At 40.6% G+C, this 18,958-nt stretch overlaps 1 protein-coding gene across 5 annotated transcripts in view; it reads left to right on the top strand.

The window, feature by feature from the left end:
- The window catches only part of LOC132401000 (serine/threonine-protein kinase MRCK alpha-like), a 573,066-nt gene that overhangs the window by 489,550 nt on the left and 64,558 nt on the right, over positions 1–18,958 (top strand). For all 5 annotated transcript variants that reach the window (XM_059982693.1, XM_059982697.1, XM_059982694.1 and 2 more), the window contains 4 exons: positions 2,568–2,648; positions 3,496–3,601; positions 4,365–4,501; positions 7,612–7,751. In XM_059982693.1, the coding sequence (XP_059838676.1) occupies positions 2,568–2,648; positions 3,496–3,601; positions 4,365–4,501; positions 7,612–7,751 (464 nt within the window). The remainder of the gene's footprint in view (positions 1–2,567; positions 2,649–3,495; positions 3,602–4,364; positions 4,502–7,611; positions 7,752–18,958) is intronic.

Genomic DNA, 18,958 nt, shown 5'->3' on the forward strand with positions numbered 1-18,958 from the left:
TTACAGAGAAAGGTTGAACTAGTTAGGTCTCTATTCATTGGAGCGTAGAAGGTTGAGGGGGGATTTGATCGAGGTATTTAAAATTTTGAGAGGGATAGATAGAGTTGACGTGAATAGGCTGTTTCCATTGAGAGTAGGGGAGATTCAAACGAGAGGACATGATTTGAGAGTTAGGGGCAGAAGATTAAGGGAAACACGAGGGGGTATTTCTTTACTCAGAGAGTGATAGCTGTGTGGAATGAGCTTCCTGTAGAAGTAGTAGAGGCCAGTTCAGTTGTGTCACTTAAGGTAAAATTGGATAGGTATATGGACAGGAACGGAATGGAGGGTTATGGGCTGAGAGCGGGTAGGTGGGACTAGGTGAGATTAAGAGTTCGGCACGGACTAGGAGGGCCGAGATGGCCTGTTTCCGTGCTGTGATTGTTATATGGATGACCACGTTACTGGGATTATATTATAGACTACTCAACAGTCTATGGGATTTAGAGGAGCAAATTTGTAGAGAAACTAGATATATGTATTCAAATAGACAGAGACTGATTAGGGATAGTCAGCATGGTCTTGTGCGTGATAGATCATGTTTAACCAATCTTATAGATGTTTTCAAGAAAGTTACCAGAAAGTTAAGGCAATGGATGTAATTTGCATTGACTTTAGGAATGTCTTTGACAAAGTCCTACATGGAAGTTTGGTCAAGAAGGTTCAGTCACTTGATATTCTTGATGAGGTAGTAAATTGGATTAGACATTGGCATTGCGAGAGAAGCCAGAAGGAGGTTTCCTTTCTGACTGAAGGCCTGTTACTAATGGTGTGCTGCAGGGGTTGGCATTGGGTCCATTGTTTGTTATTGTTTGTGGGTTAAGGGTGAAATGTGAAATATTTAAGTGGAACATGAGGAGAAACTTTTAGAGGGTGGTGATGGTGGAATGAGCTGGATGTGGAAGTGGTGGATACAGATTCAAATTCAATGTTGAAGAGAAATTTGATGGGTACGTGGATGGGGGTTATGGAGGTCCAGATGCAGGATTATAGCACTAGGCAGATCAATAGTCTGATGGTCAGTGGAACTAAGCATGGACTAGATAGGCCAAAAGGCCTGTTTCAGTGTTGCACTGTTCTATGATTCTGTAAATGTGTTTTGTAACACGAGGGTTGCTCTATATTCAGTCATTAATGAATACCATGAAACATTTTATCATTATTATTATTATTATTATTGTTTATTTTTTCTCAGCTGGTAAAACCTGAGGTATGGGCATAGCTAACACACTCATTTCTCAATTAGAGCTTAAGCTATAGGAGCAGAATTAAGCCTTATGGCCCTTCCAAGTCTGCTCCGCCATTTTATCATGGGTAATCCAGTTTTCCTCTCAGCCCAATCTCTTGACTACTCCCTGTACCCTTCATGTCCTGACCTATCAAGAATATATCAACCTCTGCTTTAAATATGCATATAGACTTGGCCTCCACAGCTACCCATGCCAACAAATTCCACAGATTCACCACTCTCTAGCTAAAGAAATACCTTCTCATCTCCATTTTAAAAGGACGTCCCTCTATTCTAAGGCTGTGTCCTCTGGTCTTGGACACGCCCTTCATAGGAAACATCCTCTCCATATCCACTCTGTCAAGGCCTTTCTCCAATTGATAGGTTTCAATGAGGTCACGCTCCTTCTTCTGAATTCTAGTGAATACAGGCCCAGAACCATCAGATGCTGTTCATATGACAAGCCATTCAATCCTGGAACTATTTTTGTGAACCTCCATTGAACCCTACCCAGTTTCAGCAAATCCTTACTCAGATAAATGGCCCAAACCTGTTCGTAATACTCCAAGTGAGGCCTCGCCAACACTTTATGAATTTCAACAGTACATACTTGCTTTTATATTCTAGTCCTCTTGAAATGAATGCTAACTTTGCATTGCCTTCCTCACCATAGATTCAACCTGCAAATTAACCTTTAGGGAATCCTGGCAAGTCCCTTTGCACTTCTGTTTTTTGTACTTTCTCTCCATTTAGAAAATAGTCAACCCCTTCATTTTTTCTACCAAAGTGCATGACCATACCCTTCCAGGCACTGTATTCTATCTGTCTCTTCTTCGTACATTCTCCTAATCTGTCTAAGTCCTTCTGCAGCCTCTCTACTTTGGGATGATATCAGGTGTAGATATTACTGTCAGGACAATGTATACTCTGTTCCTGTACCAAAGTCTTTCAATTTTAATTCAGCATATATTGTGTTGGTTATTAACAGCAGCTATAAAATGCTCTAAAAATGCAAGGGAGAACTGGTGTTAAGTTGATTTCTGTAAGTCATTCTTAACCTGAAGACCCATATGTCTAAATCTGAGAAATTCCTTTAAAAAAAAATCCTATTTTCAGGAATCTATGTAGATTTACTTCAGGTGGATAAGTGGTTTTGATAGATAGATTCTTAACCTAACTGATTTGACAAGCTGGAAACAGCTGAAATTTAGAACGGACAGTTGAAAGTGAACATTTCACCAATGTTTCTTGTTTAAATTTCTAGTCACTACATCTAATCACAATATTTGTATTTTATCAGGGGGTAGATCATCCTCCTCGTTCTATACTGACACCAACTATCAGGTCATCATACAGTGGTTCCACAGTCTCAAATCCAAAGGTAAAGTCCACTAAAGTTTTACACATCTACCTTGATTCATACTCCAAAGATGATATCTGCATTGCAATCTTTCCGTGGATTAACCTCATTTACCTTGATCTTTCTTTGGGTCATTTAGGACATGCTAAATGTTTTCATGGGAGTTTCCTCTGGTTAAGCATTTCCTCTGCACTTTTACTGTCAAAGGTCAGAGAAGGCCGGCACAGTAGCACAGTGCCTTACAGTACCAGCAACTCGGGTTTAATTCCTGTTGCTGCTGTAGGAGTGTGTACATATTCCCCATGATGGTGTGGGTTTCCTCCGGGAAGTCTGGTTTCCTCCAATTAGTAGGGTAATTGGTCATTGTAAATTGCCCAAGATAAGACTAGCATTAAATTGGGGATTACTGGGCGGCACAGCTGAGAGGGCGAGAAGGGCCTATTCCTCACTCTATCTTAATAAACAAATTAGAATCCTTGATGTCTACGCAGTGCGCACATATCCTTAGAAGCTCTACCAAGCAAAGTCTACACAATGAAAGCTTAATCCAAATCTTTTTTCAAAAATGCTGGTGTCTTCTTTAAAGTTGTATTCAAAGGAATTATGTATAATTTCATTCAGCCACTAACTTTTCCTGGGCCTTGATACCATCACTCTGAAAGTGAGAAGATTTTGATAACAAACCCCCTTCCATCTCTTGGTCCAACCATCTTGTATTAAAGGCTAAAGGGGCTTAATAATACCATACAAACTATTTCAAAATTAGGTTAGTTATTAAGCATCTATCACTATTATTCAGCAGTTCAAAATTTAATAACTTTGCTTTTTATGAATATTTATTCTCTCATTTTTTGTTTGAATTTTGTAGCCCAAAGCTCATCAGTTTGTTGTGAAGTCTTTTACTACACCAACGAAGTGCAATCAGTGTACGTCTCTGATGGTTGGCTTAGTACGCCAAGGTTGCACGTGTGAAGGTGAGTCAACTTTGATGGTATCTTGTAACACCTATTATTATGAAACTGTATGCAGTACCAAAGTAATTGATTGACCATAATTTTGAAACGGTCAGATGTGCCGTATGAAGAAACCTTTAATATATCATAGATTTGTAAGCTGCTATCTCAGCTTGTCTTCCTTCCTTTTTTTTCTCTTCCTTTTTTATTGATGCTTTGTTTTTAGGTACACTCTTTTTTATGTTCTTGTGTTCAAGGACCACTTCAGGACAAGTGCAAACAATGTGGGCCAAGATTACAATGCTAAGGGAACAAGATGTTAAATGCTTCACAATATTGCAGAATTTGAATGGAGGGATTTTACAAAATGCCCATTTCTTAGCATTCACTGACCTACATTGTCTTCTGAACTAGCAACATGCCAAGTTTTGAAGTTTTCATTCTGGTTCATGTATCCCTCTGTAACTTCACCTTCCCTTCCCTTGAGATCTCCACCATACCTCTGTCCTCTTCCAGTTAAGGCCTCTTGCACAATTATGCCTTCAGCTTCCAATGTTCATTCTCTCTTAATTATATCCATCTTTCCCTACACTCCTCCAGCTGTCTACTCCCAAACGTTAAGGTTCTTCTTAACCTCTTTGGTCAATCTTTTGGTTGTCTGTCTTAACATTTCCTGAAGTAGTTTTGTTAGTCGCATCTTGTAAACTTTTGTGGTGCTATATGTTAATGCATATTATTTGGTCATGGGCATGTAAGACTAATTATAGTTTTATATTTTTTTTAGTATGTGGTTTCTCATGCCATGTCACCTGTGCTGACAAAGCACCGGCTGTTTGCCCCATTCCACCTGACCAAACAAAGGGTCCACTGGGGATAGATCCACAGAGAGGAATTGGAACTGCCTATGAGGGTCATGTTCGGGTAAGGAAAATTCCATATACAAGTCTTGTCCTTGTGAACACAGGTAGACATATCCCATTGAAACTTCATTTGGGGAAAAAGTTTACAAAAAGCTTTGCATTTCATTATAATCTATCAATGTGTGCAATAATCTTGTATTGGGTCTTCAGTGTTTAGTTTTTGATACAGAAGTCGTGAGTTGGTCATAACTTAAGGAAATATATGAGACTCTTGGTGAACCATGTGAGCTCTGTGATTAACTATTTGAAGTTCCATCATTCAGAGAAAGGCTACAACAAATGTCCTGTCTGGCTGTGTAGATAGATTTTTGAAAATGCTGTGACACAGTTAGTCTCTTCTATTTAAAAACAAATTTAACTGTCTCACCCACAAATTCAACTTGGCAACCAAGAATTGGAAGGAAATGTAGGATTGCTGCATTTGTGGCTCACTCATAACACGCCGGATACATCAATAAGACCTGAAGGGCTTCTCAATACACCAAATGGATCAGACTGCTATTTCAAAGAGGGCAAAAGGTGAGAGAGGGTCTCTGTTTCATTATAAATTCTTCATGGTGCTCAGACAGTGATCTTGTTGCACGCATTTCCTCAACCTGCAACATATAATGATTAAATGCCACCCATTCTACTTGCCATGAGAGTTCTCCTCTGATCCTGACCGTGTTTACGTGCTGCCAAAGGCTGGTGTTAAGCAAACACTCAAGGTATTGAGTGCAGCTATAAGCAAACAAAAAGCAGCTTATTGTAATGCCTTCAACTCATTGCTGAGGACTTCAAACAGTCTTAATTGAAGAAATCTCTAGCCAATTGTCATTAACATATCACCTGCAGGACAAGAGGTCCCAATAAACTTGACCACTTTTATACTATGATTAGGAATGCCTACTGTTCAATTTCTAGACAGCATTTTGGGAAACCTGACCTTCTGACTGTCCTCTTTGACCAACAAAACATGGAGCAATCTTCATGAACTCCCACACTCTGAAAGCTCTGTGATTTCAGTCTCTGAGGTCAATGTGAGAGCATCCTTCAAGAGTGTGAACTCACAGAAGGTACCTAGCCAAATACTGAAGACCTGTGCTGATCAACTGGCAAGAGACTTCACTGATACCTTTAACCTCTCACTTCAGCAATTTGAGATACTCACCTGCTTCAAGCAGGCTTCAATTATACCGGTGCCTATGAAAAGAACTTGGTAACCTGCCTCAATGACTATTGTCCAGTAGCACTTACATCCACTGTGATGAAGTCCTTTGAGAGGTTGGTGATGAAGCACGTTAACTCCTGCCTGAGAAGTGACTTAGATCTGCACCAGTTTGTCTACCGTCACATAGGTCAACAGCAGATGCCATTTCATTAGCTCTTCACTCAACCATGGAAAATCTGGATCATGAAGTTGCATACATCAAGGTGCTCTTCATTGACTACAGCTCTGCATTCAGTGCTATCATCCCCTCAGAACTCATCAATAAGCTTCAAGACCTTGGCCTCAATATCTCCTTGTGCAATTGGATCCTCAATTTCCCCAGTCATTTCAGATTGACAGCATCTTTTCCACAATCTCCATCAGCACAGGTACACCACAAGGCTGTGTGCTTAGCTCCTTGCTCTACTTGATTTATATTTATAACTGAGGCTAAGCACAGCTCCAAAGCCATATTTAAATTTGCAGATGATACCACTGTTGTGGGCCAAATCAAAGGTAGTGACAAATCAGCCTTTAGGAGGGAGATTGAAAATCTGGTTGACTGATACCATAACAACAGCCTCTCACTCAATGTCAGCACTTCCAAGGAACTGATCATTGACTACAGGAGGAGGAAACCAGGGGTATATGGGTTAGTCCTCATTGGGGGATGAAAGGTGGAGAGGGTCAGCAACTTTAAATTCCTCAGCATTATCATTTCAGAGTATCTGTCCTGGGTTCAGCACTTACAAAGAAAGCATGGTAGCACCTCTACTTTCTTAGAAGTATATGAAGATTCAGCATGACATCTAAAACTTTGACAAACTTCTTTAGATGTGCAGTGGAGAGTTTACTTACTGGTTGCATCATGGACTGATATGGAAACATCAATGTACTTGATCAGAAAATCCTACTAAAAGTAGTGGATACAGCCCAGTCCATCATGGGTAAAGCACTCCCCCCCCCCCCCCCCCCCATTGAGCACATCTACCAAGCACATCACAGGAAAGCAGCATCCATGATCAAGAACCCCACCGTCTAGGCTATGCTCTCTTCTTGCTGTTGCCATCAGGAAGGAAGTACAGGAGCCTCAGGATCCACACCACCCAGTTCAGGAAAAATTATTACCCTCAGCTATCAGGCTCTTGAACAAAAGAAGATAACTTCACTCAATTTAACTCACCCAACACTGAACTGTTCACACACACACATGGACTCACTTTCAAGGACTTTTCATCTCTTGTTCTTGATATTTAATGCTTATTTATTTATTATTATTATTATTATTATTTTCATTAGTTCTATTGTGTTGCTTTGTATTTACTATGAATGCCTTGAAGAAAGCGATTCTCAAGTTTGTGTATGATGGCATATATGTACTTTGATAATAAATTTACTTTGAAGAAGATAGTGTGCTAACCAATCAAGATACAGTACAACCTAAAGGAATTGAGTAAAAGCTTCATAAAAAGTTTGAAGTAATTGTGAGTTTAAATGAACTTCCCCTACTCAAGTTACCTAAGGCAATGGTTTGGACACCAGGCCTCAATGACCTAGATCCCAACCCCAACTATATTTCTTTAAATTTATTTCTGGGCACACCTTAGGGATGTTGCCAAGAGCCATCAGGGTGATCAGCATCAAAATGCAAAACGAATTACACCAAATTTGAATTTTCCTTATTTTCCAAAGAGATGGCACAGTTGTTGAAGAGGAAATTAGGCACGAAAGAGCATGATGAAGGGTGGATAGAAATAATCAACTAGTATGCTTCAGCCATCATGATAGGGCACACCTATTGGACCTGCCCATCAATTTCTTACGTTCATAAATGCAAATCAGAATGCTTCCTCCTATGGAATACTTACACATCCTCATTCCCAACTCTTTAAAAAAAAAACTAATGGATGCTTTATTTCTAGGTACCTAAACCAGCTGGGGTGAAGAAAGGCTGGCAGAGGGCACTGGCTGTGGTTTGCGATTTCAAGATCTTTTTGTACGACATAGCAGAAGGCAAGACATCTCAGCCAAGTGTGGTCGTTAGCCAAGTTATTGATATGAGGTTTGTGCAAGTCACGTTCCCTCTTTTAGTGTTTTCATCTATATCTCTATGGTCAAAGAGATACCAGGCAACCCCGACCACCCCCTCCCCTACCCACTTTGCTTCCCATGTGATGGGGTCTTAACCTGTCTGTCAAATTCTGTGTCACCAGAATGAAAATTGGTGTGTTATTGTCACATCTACCAAGATACAGTGAAAAGCTTGTTTCCATACTATTCGTACAGATCATTTGATTACAATAGCGTATTGAGGTAGTACGAAGTAAAACAGACAGACAAGCAGACATACTTTATTGATCCCGAGGGAAATTGGAGGGAAACATTCAGTAGTCTTTCAACAGCTGGGTATAAGCTGTACTTGAGCCTGATGGTATGTGCTTTCAGGCTTCTGTGTCTTCTGCCCAATGGGAGTGGGGAGAAGAGAAAATGTCTGGGGTGGGTGGGATCTCTGGTTATGCTGGATGCTTTACTGAAATCTTGAGAAAGATAGACAAATATCTTTACATACAGATGAACAGTGCCTATAAAAAGCATTCCACCCCAGCTTGGAAGTTTTCATGTTTTATTGTTTTACAACGTTGTATCACAGCGAATTTGATTGGCTTTTTTCCAAACTGAACAACAGAAGGAGCCTTGTAACAAAGTGAAAACAGATCTCTACAAAAGATCTCTACAAAGTGATCTAAATTAATTGCAAATATAAAATATAAAATAATTGATTGCATAAGTATCCATCCTGTTTAATATGACACACCAAATCATCACTGGTGCAGCCAATGGGTTTTAGAAGTTGTGTAATTAGTTAAATGGAGATCACCAGTGTGCAGTCGCGATGTTTCAATTGATTGTGGTAAAAATACACCTGTGTCTGGAAGGTCCAACCGCTGGTGAGTCAGTATCCTGGTAAAAACTACACCATGAAGACAAAAGAACACTCCAAGCAACTCTTGAGAAACGATTATTGAAAAGCATGAGTCAGGATATGGATGCAAGAAAGTTTCCAAGTCATTGAATATCCATTGGAGTACAGTTAGTCATCAAGAAATGTAAAGAATTTTGCACAACTGTAAACCTGCCATGAGCAGGCCATCCTCAAAACCTGAGTGACTGTGCAAGAAGGGGACGAATGAGGGAAGCTACCAAGACAACTCTAGAGGATGGGAATGACTGCAAGTACAACAACTGTTGTCTGGGTACTTCACCCGTCACAGCTTTATAGAGATTGGCAAAGAGAAAGCTACTGTTGGAAAAACTCAAATGAAATCTCAGCTAGAATTTGCCAGAAGGCATGTGATAGACTCTAAAGTCAGCTGGAAGAAGGTTCTATGGTCTGACGAAAGCAAAATTGAGCTTTTTAACCATCAGACTAAACGGTATGTTGAGCATAGGCCAAACACCACACATAGAAACATAGAAATGCGCTGCCAGCAACGGTGGTGAAGGCAGATACAACAGAGTCTCTTAAGAGACTCCTCGATAGGTACACAGAGCTTCGAAAACCCTAGGTAATTTCTAAAGTATATACATGTTCGGCACAGCATTGTGGGCCAAAGGGCATGTATTGTGCGGTAGGTTTTCTCTGTTTCCATCTCTGATCCACAGTGCCACTCCCCATATCTTTTGCCCCCCTCCCTGTCCTTTCTGAAACATCTAAAGCTTGGCACCCTTAAGTAGCCATTCCTGCCCCTGAGCTATCCAAGTCTCTGTAATGGCCACAACATCATAGCTCCAAGTACTGATCCACGCTCAAAATTCACCCGCTTTGTTCATGATACTGCTTACATTAAAATGGACACATCTCAAACTGTCAGTCTGAGTGCATACCTTCTCTATCACCTGCCTACCCTTCCTCTCACACTGCCTCCAACCTTTCTCTATTTGTGAGCCATCCGCCCCTTCCTCCGTCTCTTCAGTTCAGTTCCCACCCCACAGCAATTCTAGTTTAAACTCTCCCTGCCAGGGTATCAGTCCTCCTCAGATTCAAGTGCAACCATTCCTTACTGTACAGGTCACGCCTACCTCAAAAGAGTTCCCAATGATCCACAAATCTGAATCCCTGACTCCTGCTCCAATCTCTCAGCCACGCATTTATCTACCACTTCACCCTATTTCTATTCTTCACAAGTAACTACCTTTTATGGGCACTGTATTTCCCCACAGCAACTTTTCAGTGTTTGCGTGCTCATTAGGATTAGCTCTTTAACAGTGTACCTTGTACTCTACGGTGTCCCAGAATCTTTCATGTGGATGTCTGTTACATTTAGTAATATGATATTGTGGGTTAATCAGTCAGTCAAATCTCTATATTTCATATTTTCTGTATTTCCTTGCAACATCGATTGAGAACATTCAGCCCATTGAGTATATGACAACACATAGGCCAATCCCATTATTGCATTAACTCTCCCTATAACTTATTCTCTCAGCATTCTCATCAGCTCATTCCAGATTCTACCAGTTACCTATATGCTGAGGACAATATACAGCAAGCTACCAACCCTCACATCTTTGGGATATTGCAGGAAACTTTAGGGAGAATGTGCACACTCCACATAGCAGCTTGAGATCAGGATCAAACATGGGTCACTGGAGCTGTGAGGCAGCTATTTACTATTTGCACCAGTGTGCAAACCACTTTGACAGTAAAGTGGAAAGGTTAAAAGGTTATTAGGAAATCTGTTCAAAACTCAAAGAAAACATATTTCCTAATAGCCTTTCATGAAACCTTACTGTTTGTGAAGCCCCTCTAAAGAAAAATGTAGGGTTCTGTGGGAGGGAAGGGCTAGATTCATCTTAGAGTAGGTCAAAAGGTCGGCACAACATCGTGGGCCAAAGGCCCTATACAGTGCAGTTCTTAATCTAATTGCAATGATACTTAAGCATTTGAATCTATATGACCTTCAAAAAATTGATGCTCTTTGGAAGTTAGATACCAAATTTGGACACAAAACAGTTAATCTTTCCATGGTAACTTAGCAGATCTCAAGATAAGACAAAAGTTTGTCTCTTTGCTCTTGATGTAATTGAAAATGAGCCAGGATTCTGAGTGTCATCCTATCTCCTGGTGTGCCACCTGGAAAAGGTATAATCAGTCGTGCTGTCCAGGTCCCCACGTTAAAATGGTATGAATGCACACTGAGTACTCACAGTGAGATGCTGGAAGGATATTCTTTCCTTTAAAGTTATGTCAAGTATTTTTGACACTCTTAGGGTCATTTAAAGAAAGGAATTCATAAATTGTGTATTTGTCTTCAGCTTAGAGTCATTCAGAGGATGGGGAACCATGGCTGACAAAGGAGGTCGCTGACAGCATAAAAGGAAAAGAGAGGGCATGCAATATAGCAAAAATTAGGAAAAGGATTGGGAAGCTTTTAAAAACCTACAGAAAGCAACTAAAAATGTAATAAGCAAAGAAAAGATGTAATACGAATGTAAACTAGCCAATAATATAAAAGAAGATACCAAAAGGATTTTCATATGTAAAAAGAGTAAAAGAGAGGTGAGAGTGGATATTGGACCATTGGAAAATGATGCTGGAGACATAGTAAAAGGGGACAAGGAAATGATGGAAGTATTTTGCGTCATTCTTCACTGAGGAAAACGCCAGAATTCTGCCAGAAATTCAAGAGTGCCAAGGGCAGAAGTGCATGTAGTTGCTATTACTAAGGCAAAAGTGCTAAAGCAGTTGAAAGCTCTGAAGGTAGGTAAGTCAGCTGAACCAGATGGGCTTACACCTTTGGATTCTGGAAGAGATAGCTGAAGAGGTTGTAGAGGCCATAGGTAGTGATCTTCCAAGAATCACTAGATTCTGGAATGGTTCTGGAGTACTGGAAAATTGCAAATGACACTCCACTCTTCAAGAAGGGAGGGAAGCAAAAGAAAGGAAATTAGAGGCCAGTGAGTCTGTCTTTAGTGATTGGGAAGATGTTGGAGTCCACTATTAAAGATGAGATTTCAAGCAACTTGGAGGCACATAATAATGTAGGCCAAAATCCACATGTGTTCAAATTTTGCCTGGCGTATCCAGTGGAATTATTGGAGTAAATAATAGGCAAAATAGACAAAGGAGTAAGTCAGTGGATATTGTTTACTTGGATTATCAGAAGGCCTTTGACAAGGTGCTGCTGCTAAACAAGATAAAACCCCATGGTATTTCAGGAAAAATACTAGCATGGATAGAAAATCAGCTGAATGGCAAAAGACAAGTTGGAAACCTTTACTGTCTGGCTGCCAGTGACTAGTCGTGTTCCACAAGGGTCATTGTTGGAACTGTTTCTTTTCATGCTATACATCAATGATTTGGATGATAGTTTTGTGGCCAAGTTTGCAGATGATATGAAGATAGGTGGAGGGGCAGGTAATGTTGAGGAAGCCGGAAGCAGGACTGCAGAAGGACTTAGGCACATTGGGAGAATGGGCAAATAAGTGGCAGATGGAATATAGCATGGCAAAGTGTATGGTCATGCACATTGGTCAAAGGAATAAAGATGTAGACTATTTTCTAACTGGGGAGAAAATTCAGAAATCAGAGGTGCAAAGGGACTTGGGAGTCTTTGTGTAGGATTCTGCAAAGGTTAGCTAAAAGGTGAGTCCATTGTAAGGAATGCAAATACACTGATATAGGAGCAGAATTAGGCCATTCGACCCATAGTCTGCAGCACCATTCCATTATGGCTGATTTATTAACCCTCTCAACCCCATTCTTCTGCCTTCTCCCAATAACCTTTGACAACCTGATTCTCAAGAAACTTATCAACCTCCACTTTAAATATATTCAATGACTTGGTCTCCACTGCCACCAGTGGCAATGAATTCCAGTTTCGCTACCCTCTGGCCAAAAAAATTCCTCCTCATCTCTGTTCAAAATAGGCATACCTCCTGTCTAACACTCCGATACATTAGCCCTCTCATGAACCTTCTTTGGATCCTCTTCAATACCAGCATGTCTTTTCTTAGATAAGGGGCCCAAAACTGATTATAACACTCCAAGTGTGGTCTAACCAATGACTTACCAATCCTCCACATTACATCCTTGCTCTTACATTCTATTCCTCTTAAAATTAATGCAGTTGCATTTGCCTTCCTTATCATTGACTCAACCTGTAAGTTTACCTTTAGGGAATCTGCACTAGGACTTTAAGTCCCTTTGATTTTTAAATTTTCTCCCTAATTAGAAGATAGTTTACACCTTTATTCCTCCTACCAAGATGCATGATCATACACTGTTCTACACTAAATTCTATCTGCCAATGTTAGTGTTCATTTCGAGAGGACTAGACTATAAAAGCAAGGATGTAATGCTGAGACTTAATCAGGCATTTGTCAGACCATAGTTGGAGTATTGTGATGGCTCTGATTCTGTACCATCTGAAGTTCAGAAGAATGAGGAGGAATATCATTGAAACCCCATCGAATATTGAAAGGTTGAGATAGAGTCAATGTAGGGAGTATGTTACCTTTGATGGGGAAGTCTATGACCAGAGGGCATAACCTCAGAATGCAAAGACGACAATCAAAACAGAGATGATAAAGAATTTCTTCAGCCGTAGAGTGGTGAATTTGTGGAAGTCATTGTCAGAGGTGTCTGTGGATATATTTAAGGCAGAGGTTGATAGGATCTTGATTAGTAAAGGTGTCAAAGGTTAGAGGGAAAAGGCAAGAGAATGAAGTTGAGAGGGATAATAAATCAGCTATGATAGAATGGAGGAGGAGACGCGATTGGCCAATGGCCTAATTCTGTTCCCATGTTTTATGGTCTAACATACTGTTTCCCAACAAACCGTTTAATCTGCTTTAATCTTTAACCATTGACATCTAAGCCTGTCTTATCGATGTGCAGTTGCCAAAATAAGTTTGTGAACCCTTTGCAGTTACCTGGTTATTGCATTAATTACTCAAAGTGTGGACTGGTCTTCATCTAAGTCACCATAATAGACAAACATCATCTGACTAAACTAATAACACACAAAGAATTGTGCTTTTCATGTCTTTATTGGACATATTGTTTAATCATTCATAATCCAGACTTGAAAATGTTTGTGAACCCTTTTATGTAACAACTGGTAGAAACTCCTTTAGCAGCAGTAACCTCTACCAAATGTTTCCAGCAGTTGCTGATCAGATTTGCACAACGGCGAGTAGAAATTTTAGACCATTCCTCCATACAAAACTGTTACAGGTCCTCAATATTTCTGGGCTACCTTGTACGAACAGCCCTGTTCAAGTCATGCCGCAATATCTCAACTGTGTTAAGATCTGGACTCTGACAGCCATTCCAAAACATGATTTTTCTTTTTAAACCATTGTGTTGTTGATTTACTCTTGTGTTTCAGATCATTACCTTGTTGCATCATCCAACTTTTGTTAAGCATCAGATGACAGATCACTACTCTGACACTATTCTGTAAAATCTCTTGATACAATTTTGAATTCATTGTTCCCTCAATGATTTCAAGCTGTCCAGGCCCTGAGGCAGCAAAACAGCCCCAAACCATGATGCTCCTTCCACCATGCTTCACAGTTGGGATGAGGTTTGTTGTTGGTGTACAGTGCCCTTTCCCCTCCAACCATAGCTGTGTGCACTTCTGCCAAAAAGTTCAAATTTTATCTCATCTGTCCACAGAACATTGTCCAGAAGTGTTGTAGAACATCCAGGTGGTCTTTTGCAAATTTGAGACATACAGCAATGTATTTTTTGGACAGCAGTGATTTCCTCCATGATGTCCTTCCAGGAACACAATTCTTGTTCAGTGTTTTTCTTATAGTGGACACCTGAACAGACATATTAGCAAGTTCTAGAGATTTCCATAGGTCTTTTGCTGTTACCCCTTTTGTTCTTTTGCACCTCCTTCAGCATTACACATTGTGCGCTTGGTGTGATCTTTGCAGGATGCGCACTCTTAGGGAGAGTAGCAACAGTACTGAAATTCCTCCATTTGTAGACAATTTCTCTTCCTGTGGACTAATGAAACTTGGGTCTTCAGAAATGCTTTTGTAGCTTTTTCTGGCTTCGTGCACCTCTACAATTCTTCTTCAAGGTACTCTGAAAGATGTTCTGATCGAGGTGTGATGCACATAAATAGATCTTTCTTGAGAAGAAACAGCATTGCATGTTGTGCTCTTGGTATGATCATTGCAGGATGCCCACACCTAGGAGAGTAGCAACAGTACTGAATTTCCTCCATTTGTAGACAATTTTCGTACTGTGGACTGATGGAACACTCACGTCTTTTCCAGCTTCATGTATATCTTCAATTCTTTTTCTAAGGTCCTCTTAAAGTTGTTTTGATCAAGGCATGGTGCACATAAACAGATCTTTCTTGAAAAGGTTAGACTATATCAGTAACCTGTCAAATGTGACAGTGGGAAAGTGTGTATGGAACCGGAGGAAATAGCAGAGGTACTTAATGAATACTTTACGTCAGTATTCACTATGGAAAAGGCTCTTGTTAATAATAGAGATGACTTGCAGTAGATTGAAAAGCTTGAGAATGTAGATATTAAGAAAGAGGATGTGCTGGAAAGCATCAAGTTGTTAAGTCGCCGGGACAGGTTGAGATGTACCCCAGGCTACTGTGGGTGGTGAGGGAGGAGATTGCTGGAGCCTCTGGTGATGATTTTTGCATCATCAATGAGGACGGGAGAGGTTCCAGAGGATTGGAGGGTTGCGAATGTTGTTCCTTTATTCAAGAAAGGGAGTAGAGACAGCCCAGGAAATTATAAACCAGTGAGTCTTACCCCAGTGGTTGGTAAGTTGATGGAGAAGATACTGAGAGGCAGGATTTATGAACATTTGGAGAGGTATAATATGATTAGGAATAGTCAGCACAGCTTTGTCAAGGGCAAGTCGTGCCTTACGAACCTGAATGAATTTTTGAGGTTGTGACTAAACATATTGATGAAGGAAGAGCAGTAGATGTAGTGTATATGGATTTCAGTAAGGCATTGATAAGGTACCCCATGCAAGGCTTATTGAGAAAGTAAGGAGGCATGGGATCCAAGAGGACCTTGCTTTGTGGATCCAGAACTGACTTGCTCACAAAAGGCAAAGAGTGGTTATAGCCGGGTCATATTCTGCATGGCGGTCGGTCACCAGTGGGGTGCCTCAAGGATCTGTTCTGGGACCCTTACTCTTCGTGATTTTTATAAATGACCTGGATGAGGAATTGGAGGGATGGGTTAGTGAGTTTGCTGATGACACAAAGATTGGAGGTGTTGTGGATAGTGTGGAGGGCTGTCAGAGGTTACAGCGGGACATTGATAGGATGCAAAACTGGGCTGAGAAGTGGCAGATGGAGTTCAACCCAGATAAGTGTGAAGTGGTTCATTTTGGTAGGTCAAATATGATGACAGAATATAGTATTAATGATAAGACGCTTGGCACTGTGAAGGATCAGAGGGATCTTGAGTCTGAGTCCACAGGACGCTCAAAGCAGCTGCACAGGTTCACTGTATGGTTAAGAAGGCATACAGTGTATTAGCCTTCATCAATCGTGAATTGAATTTAGGAGCCGAGAGGTAATGTTGCAGCTATATAGGACCCTGGTTAGACCCCACTTGGAGTACTGTGCTCAGTTTTGGTCGCCTCACTACAGGAAGGATGTGGAAGCCATAGAAAGGGTGCAGAGGAGATTTACAAGGCTATTGCCTGGATTGGGGAGCAAGTCTTATGAGGATAGGTTGAGTGAACTCGGCCTTTTCTCCTTGGAACGACAGAGGATGAGAGGTGACCTGATAGAGGTGTATAAGATGTTGAGAGGAGTTGATCATGTGGATAGTCAGAGGCTTTTTCCCAAGGCTGAAATGGTTGCCACAAGAGGACACAGGTTTAAGGTGCTGGGGAGTAGGTACAGAGGAGATGTCAGGGATAAGTTTTTTACTCAGTGGTGAGTTCGTGGAATGGGCTGCTGGCAAAGGTGATGGAGGCAGATACGATAGGGTCTTTTAAGAGACTATTGGATAGGTACGTGGAGCTTAGAAAAATAGAGGGCTATAGGTAAGCCTAGTAATTTCTAGGGTAGGGGCATGTTCGGCACAACCCTGTAGGTTTTCTATGTTTCTAACCTAACTTTGTGTGTCTTTTTTATAGGGCAGGGCACCTTTACAATCCACACCTCCAATCTCACTGGAACACCTAACATAGCTTTTGTAGAAGGTATTGCCCCAGAGGTTCACATGCTTTTTTGAACCTAGACTGTGATTGTTTAAATGGTGTACTGTTACAAACCCTGTAACTGGGTCAATTACCAGCAAAGATAGAGAGGTCCGTTGAAGTCTGATGGTACTATTTTTAACAGTATTTATTAGTAAAAATACACAAAAAATAATATCAATGCAAACATGCAGATAATATACGTCAATACTAAATCTAAAAGTGCGAGTATAATAATAATCAATAAGAAATAGCTCTATCGTTGTCTAGGGGATAATGTATTGTCCGATGGAAATATTAAAGTCACTCAGTTCATTCAGGGTGCAGCCTTTTGGTTGTCGCTGTGTTGCACTTTGTTGGAGAGAGAGAGAGAAATAGGAATAGAATGGGAACAGTTACCGCCGCGGGTTTTCCAACCTTTATGATTTCGATCCGTCAGGAGTCCATTGGTGTGGCCGTTCACTTGTGGCCTCTCCTTTAGCTAAAGCCGTTCTTCCGTGGTGAGGCTGCTGATCCCAGGCGAGGGAAAAGACGCACGCGAGCCCCCCCCACCGGCTGTCGCTATTAAACGCTATCATGGGATTTCTAGCGTTTCTCCTGGTGCGTCTAAAAGGGTTGTTCCCCAGACCCTCTTTTATCCTTACTCACGGGGTCTCAAATGTCAATCAGGTTGGGATGATTCAATCCTTCAACCAGCCCACTCTGGTCATCCCCTGAGGGGCTTCAATGAATAGTACAGTACTCAATACACAATTCCATCTCCAAGAGACAATAGCCGTTATCAGGGGTTTTGTTTTCGCTGAGGCCAGGACACATTCCAAAACCTTGTGGATTCTCCCTCATTTCCAGGGTCCCAGACTCGAATTAATAGCGATCTTGCGATTCTCAAAAAGGAGGGGGCTACTTTGTACCCTTCGGCCCCTCAGAGTTGTGGCACATTCGTAACAGTACTCATTATTGACGAGAAGAAGTACAATTGTTTGTCTGTTATTAGTTTTGGCAGATTGTGTTTGTCTATTTTCTTTTGTAATTCCAAATTTTTTATTATTATTTATTCTTATTTTACAAAGCAGCACAGCATATCATAGAGCAGATACAGTACAGCATAGTTATAAAGTCATCCCATGACAGGAAAACATATAAAACTAAGAAACTGAAAAAAACTTCTAATTTAAGTTTAAATTAACATACAATCAAAATTGATCCCACGCGTCTTGCACTTTACCCTCACTGTTAATTTTTCCCAACATGTATTCATATGATGAAATCTTAACCATTTCCTCAGTCCATTCCCTCACAGTGGGACATCTGGGTTTTTTCCAGTTTTGCAATACAATTCTTGCAGCTGTGATGAGACCCACCTTTAAAATAGTAAATTTGTCATTGTTTACATTAGGTATCATTGTCCTATCACCCAGGAGACAAAGCCGTGGGCACAAGGGCAGTGTAGGACCCGACCTATTCCCCAACAAATCAAGAACTTTGCACCAAATTGGCGAACCATGGAACACTCCCAAATCATGTGAAAATATGTGCCCACCTCATTTTTACATTTTCTTTTTTTTTTAATTTTTTTATTAGTTTTTCAAAACATTTTACAAATTAAAAACCCCAAATCCCAATGAGGAACATTAAAACAGTGCAAAATTAAGCATACAATAACAATATGCTACAAAGGAAGAGAATTTAACAAAAAAAAAAGCACCTAAATTAAAGACAAGTAAGCTTAGTGTCCTCCCCAAGCCCCACAACACAAGAAAAAACAACAGCAACTCCAGACCAACCACAACACAATATAGAGAGTATAAGTCAGGACAGCCAAATTCCCAGACTATGAATACACTCAGCAACAGAGGGTAATAATGCCTTCTACCAGAAAAAAAAAGGAGCTGAAAGCAAGGGACTGAAAAGAAAAAAAAACCCTAGTCAAGAGGAAGGCTATGAAAGTACTTGATAAAAGGTCCCCAGACCTTATGGAACTTTAGATCCGAATTGAGAACTGAATAATAAATTTTTTCGAGGTCCAAACAGGCCATGATGTCGTTAAGCCATTGAGC

The sequence above is a fragment of the Hypanus sabinus genome, chromosome 10, assembly GCF_030144855.1.
Source record: "Hypanus sabinus isolate sHypSab1 chromosome 10, sHypSab1.hap1, whole genome shotgun sequence".
In the NCBI taxonomy this organism is placed as follows: domain Eukaryota; kingdom Metazoa; phylum Chordata; class Chondrichthyes; order Myliobatiformes; family Dasyatidae; genus Hypanus; species Hypanus sabinus.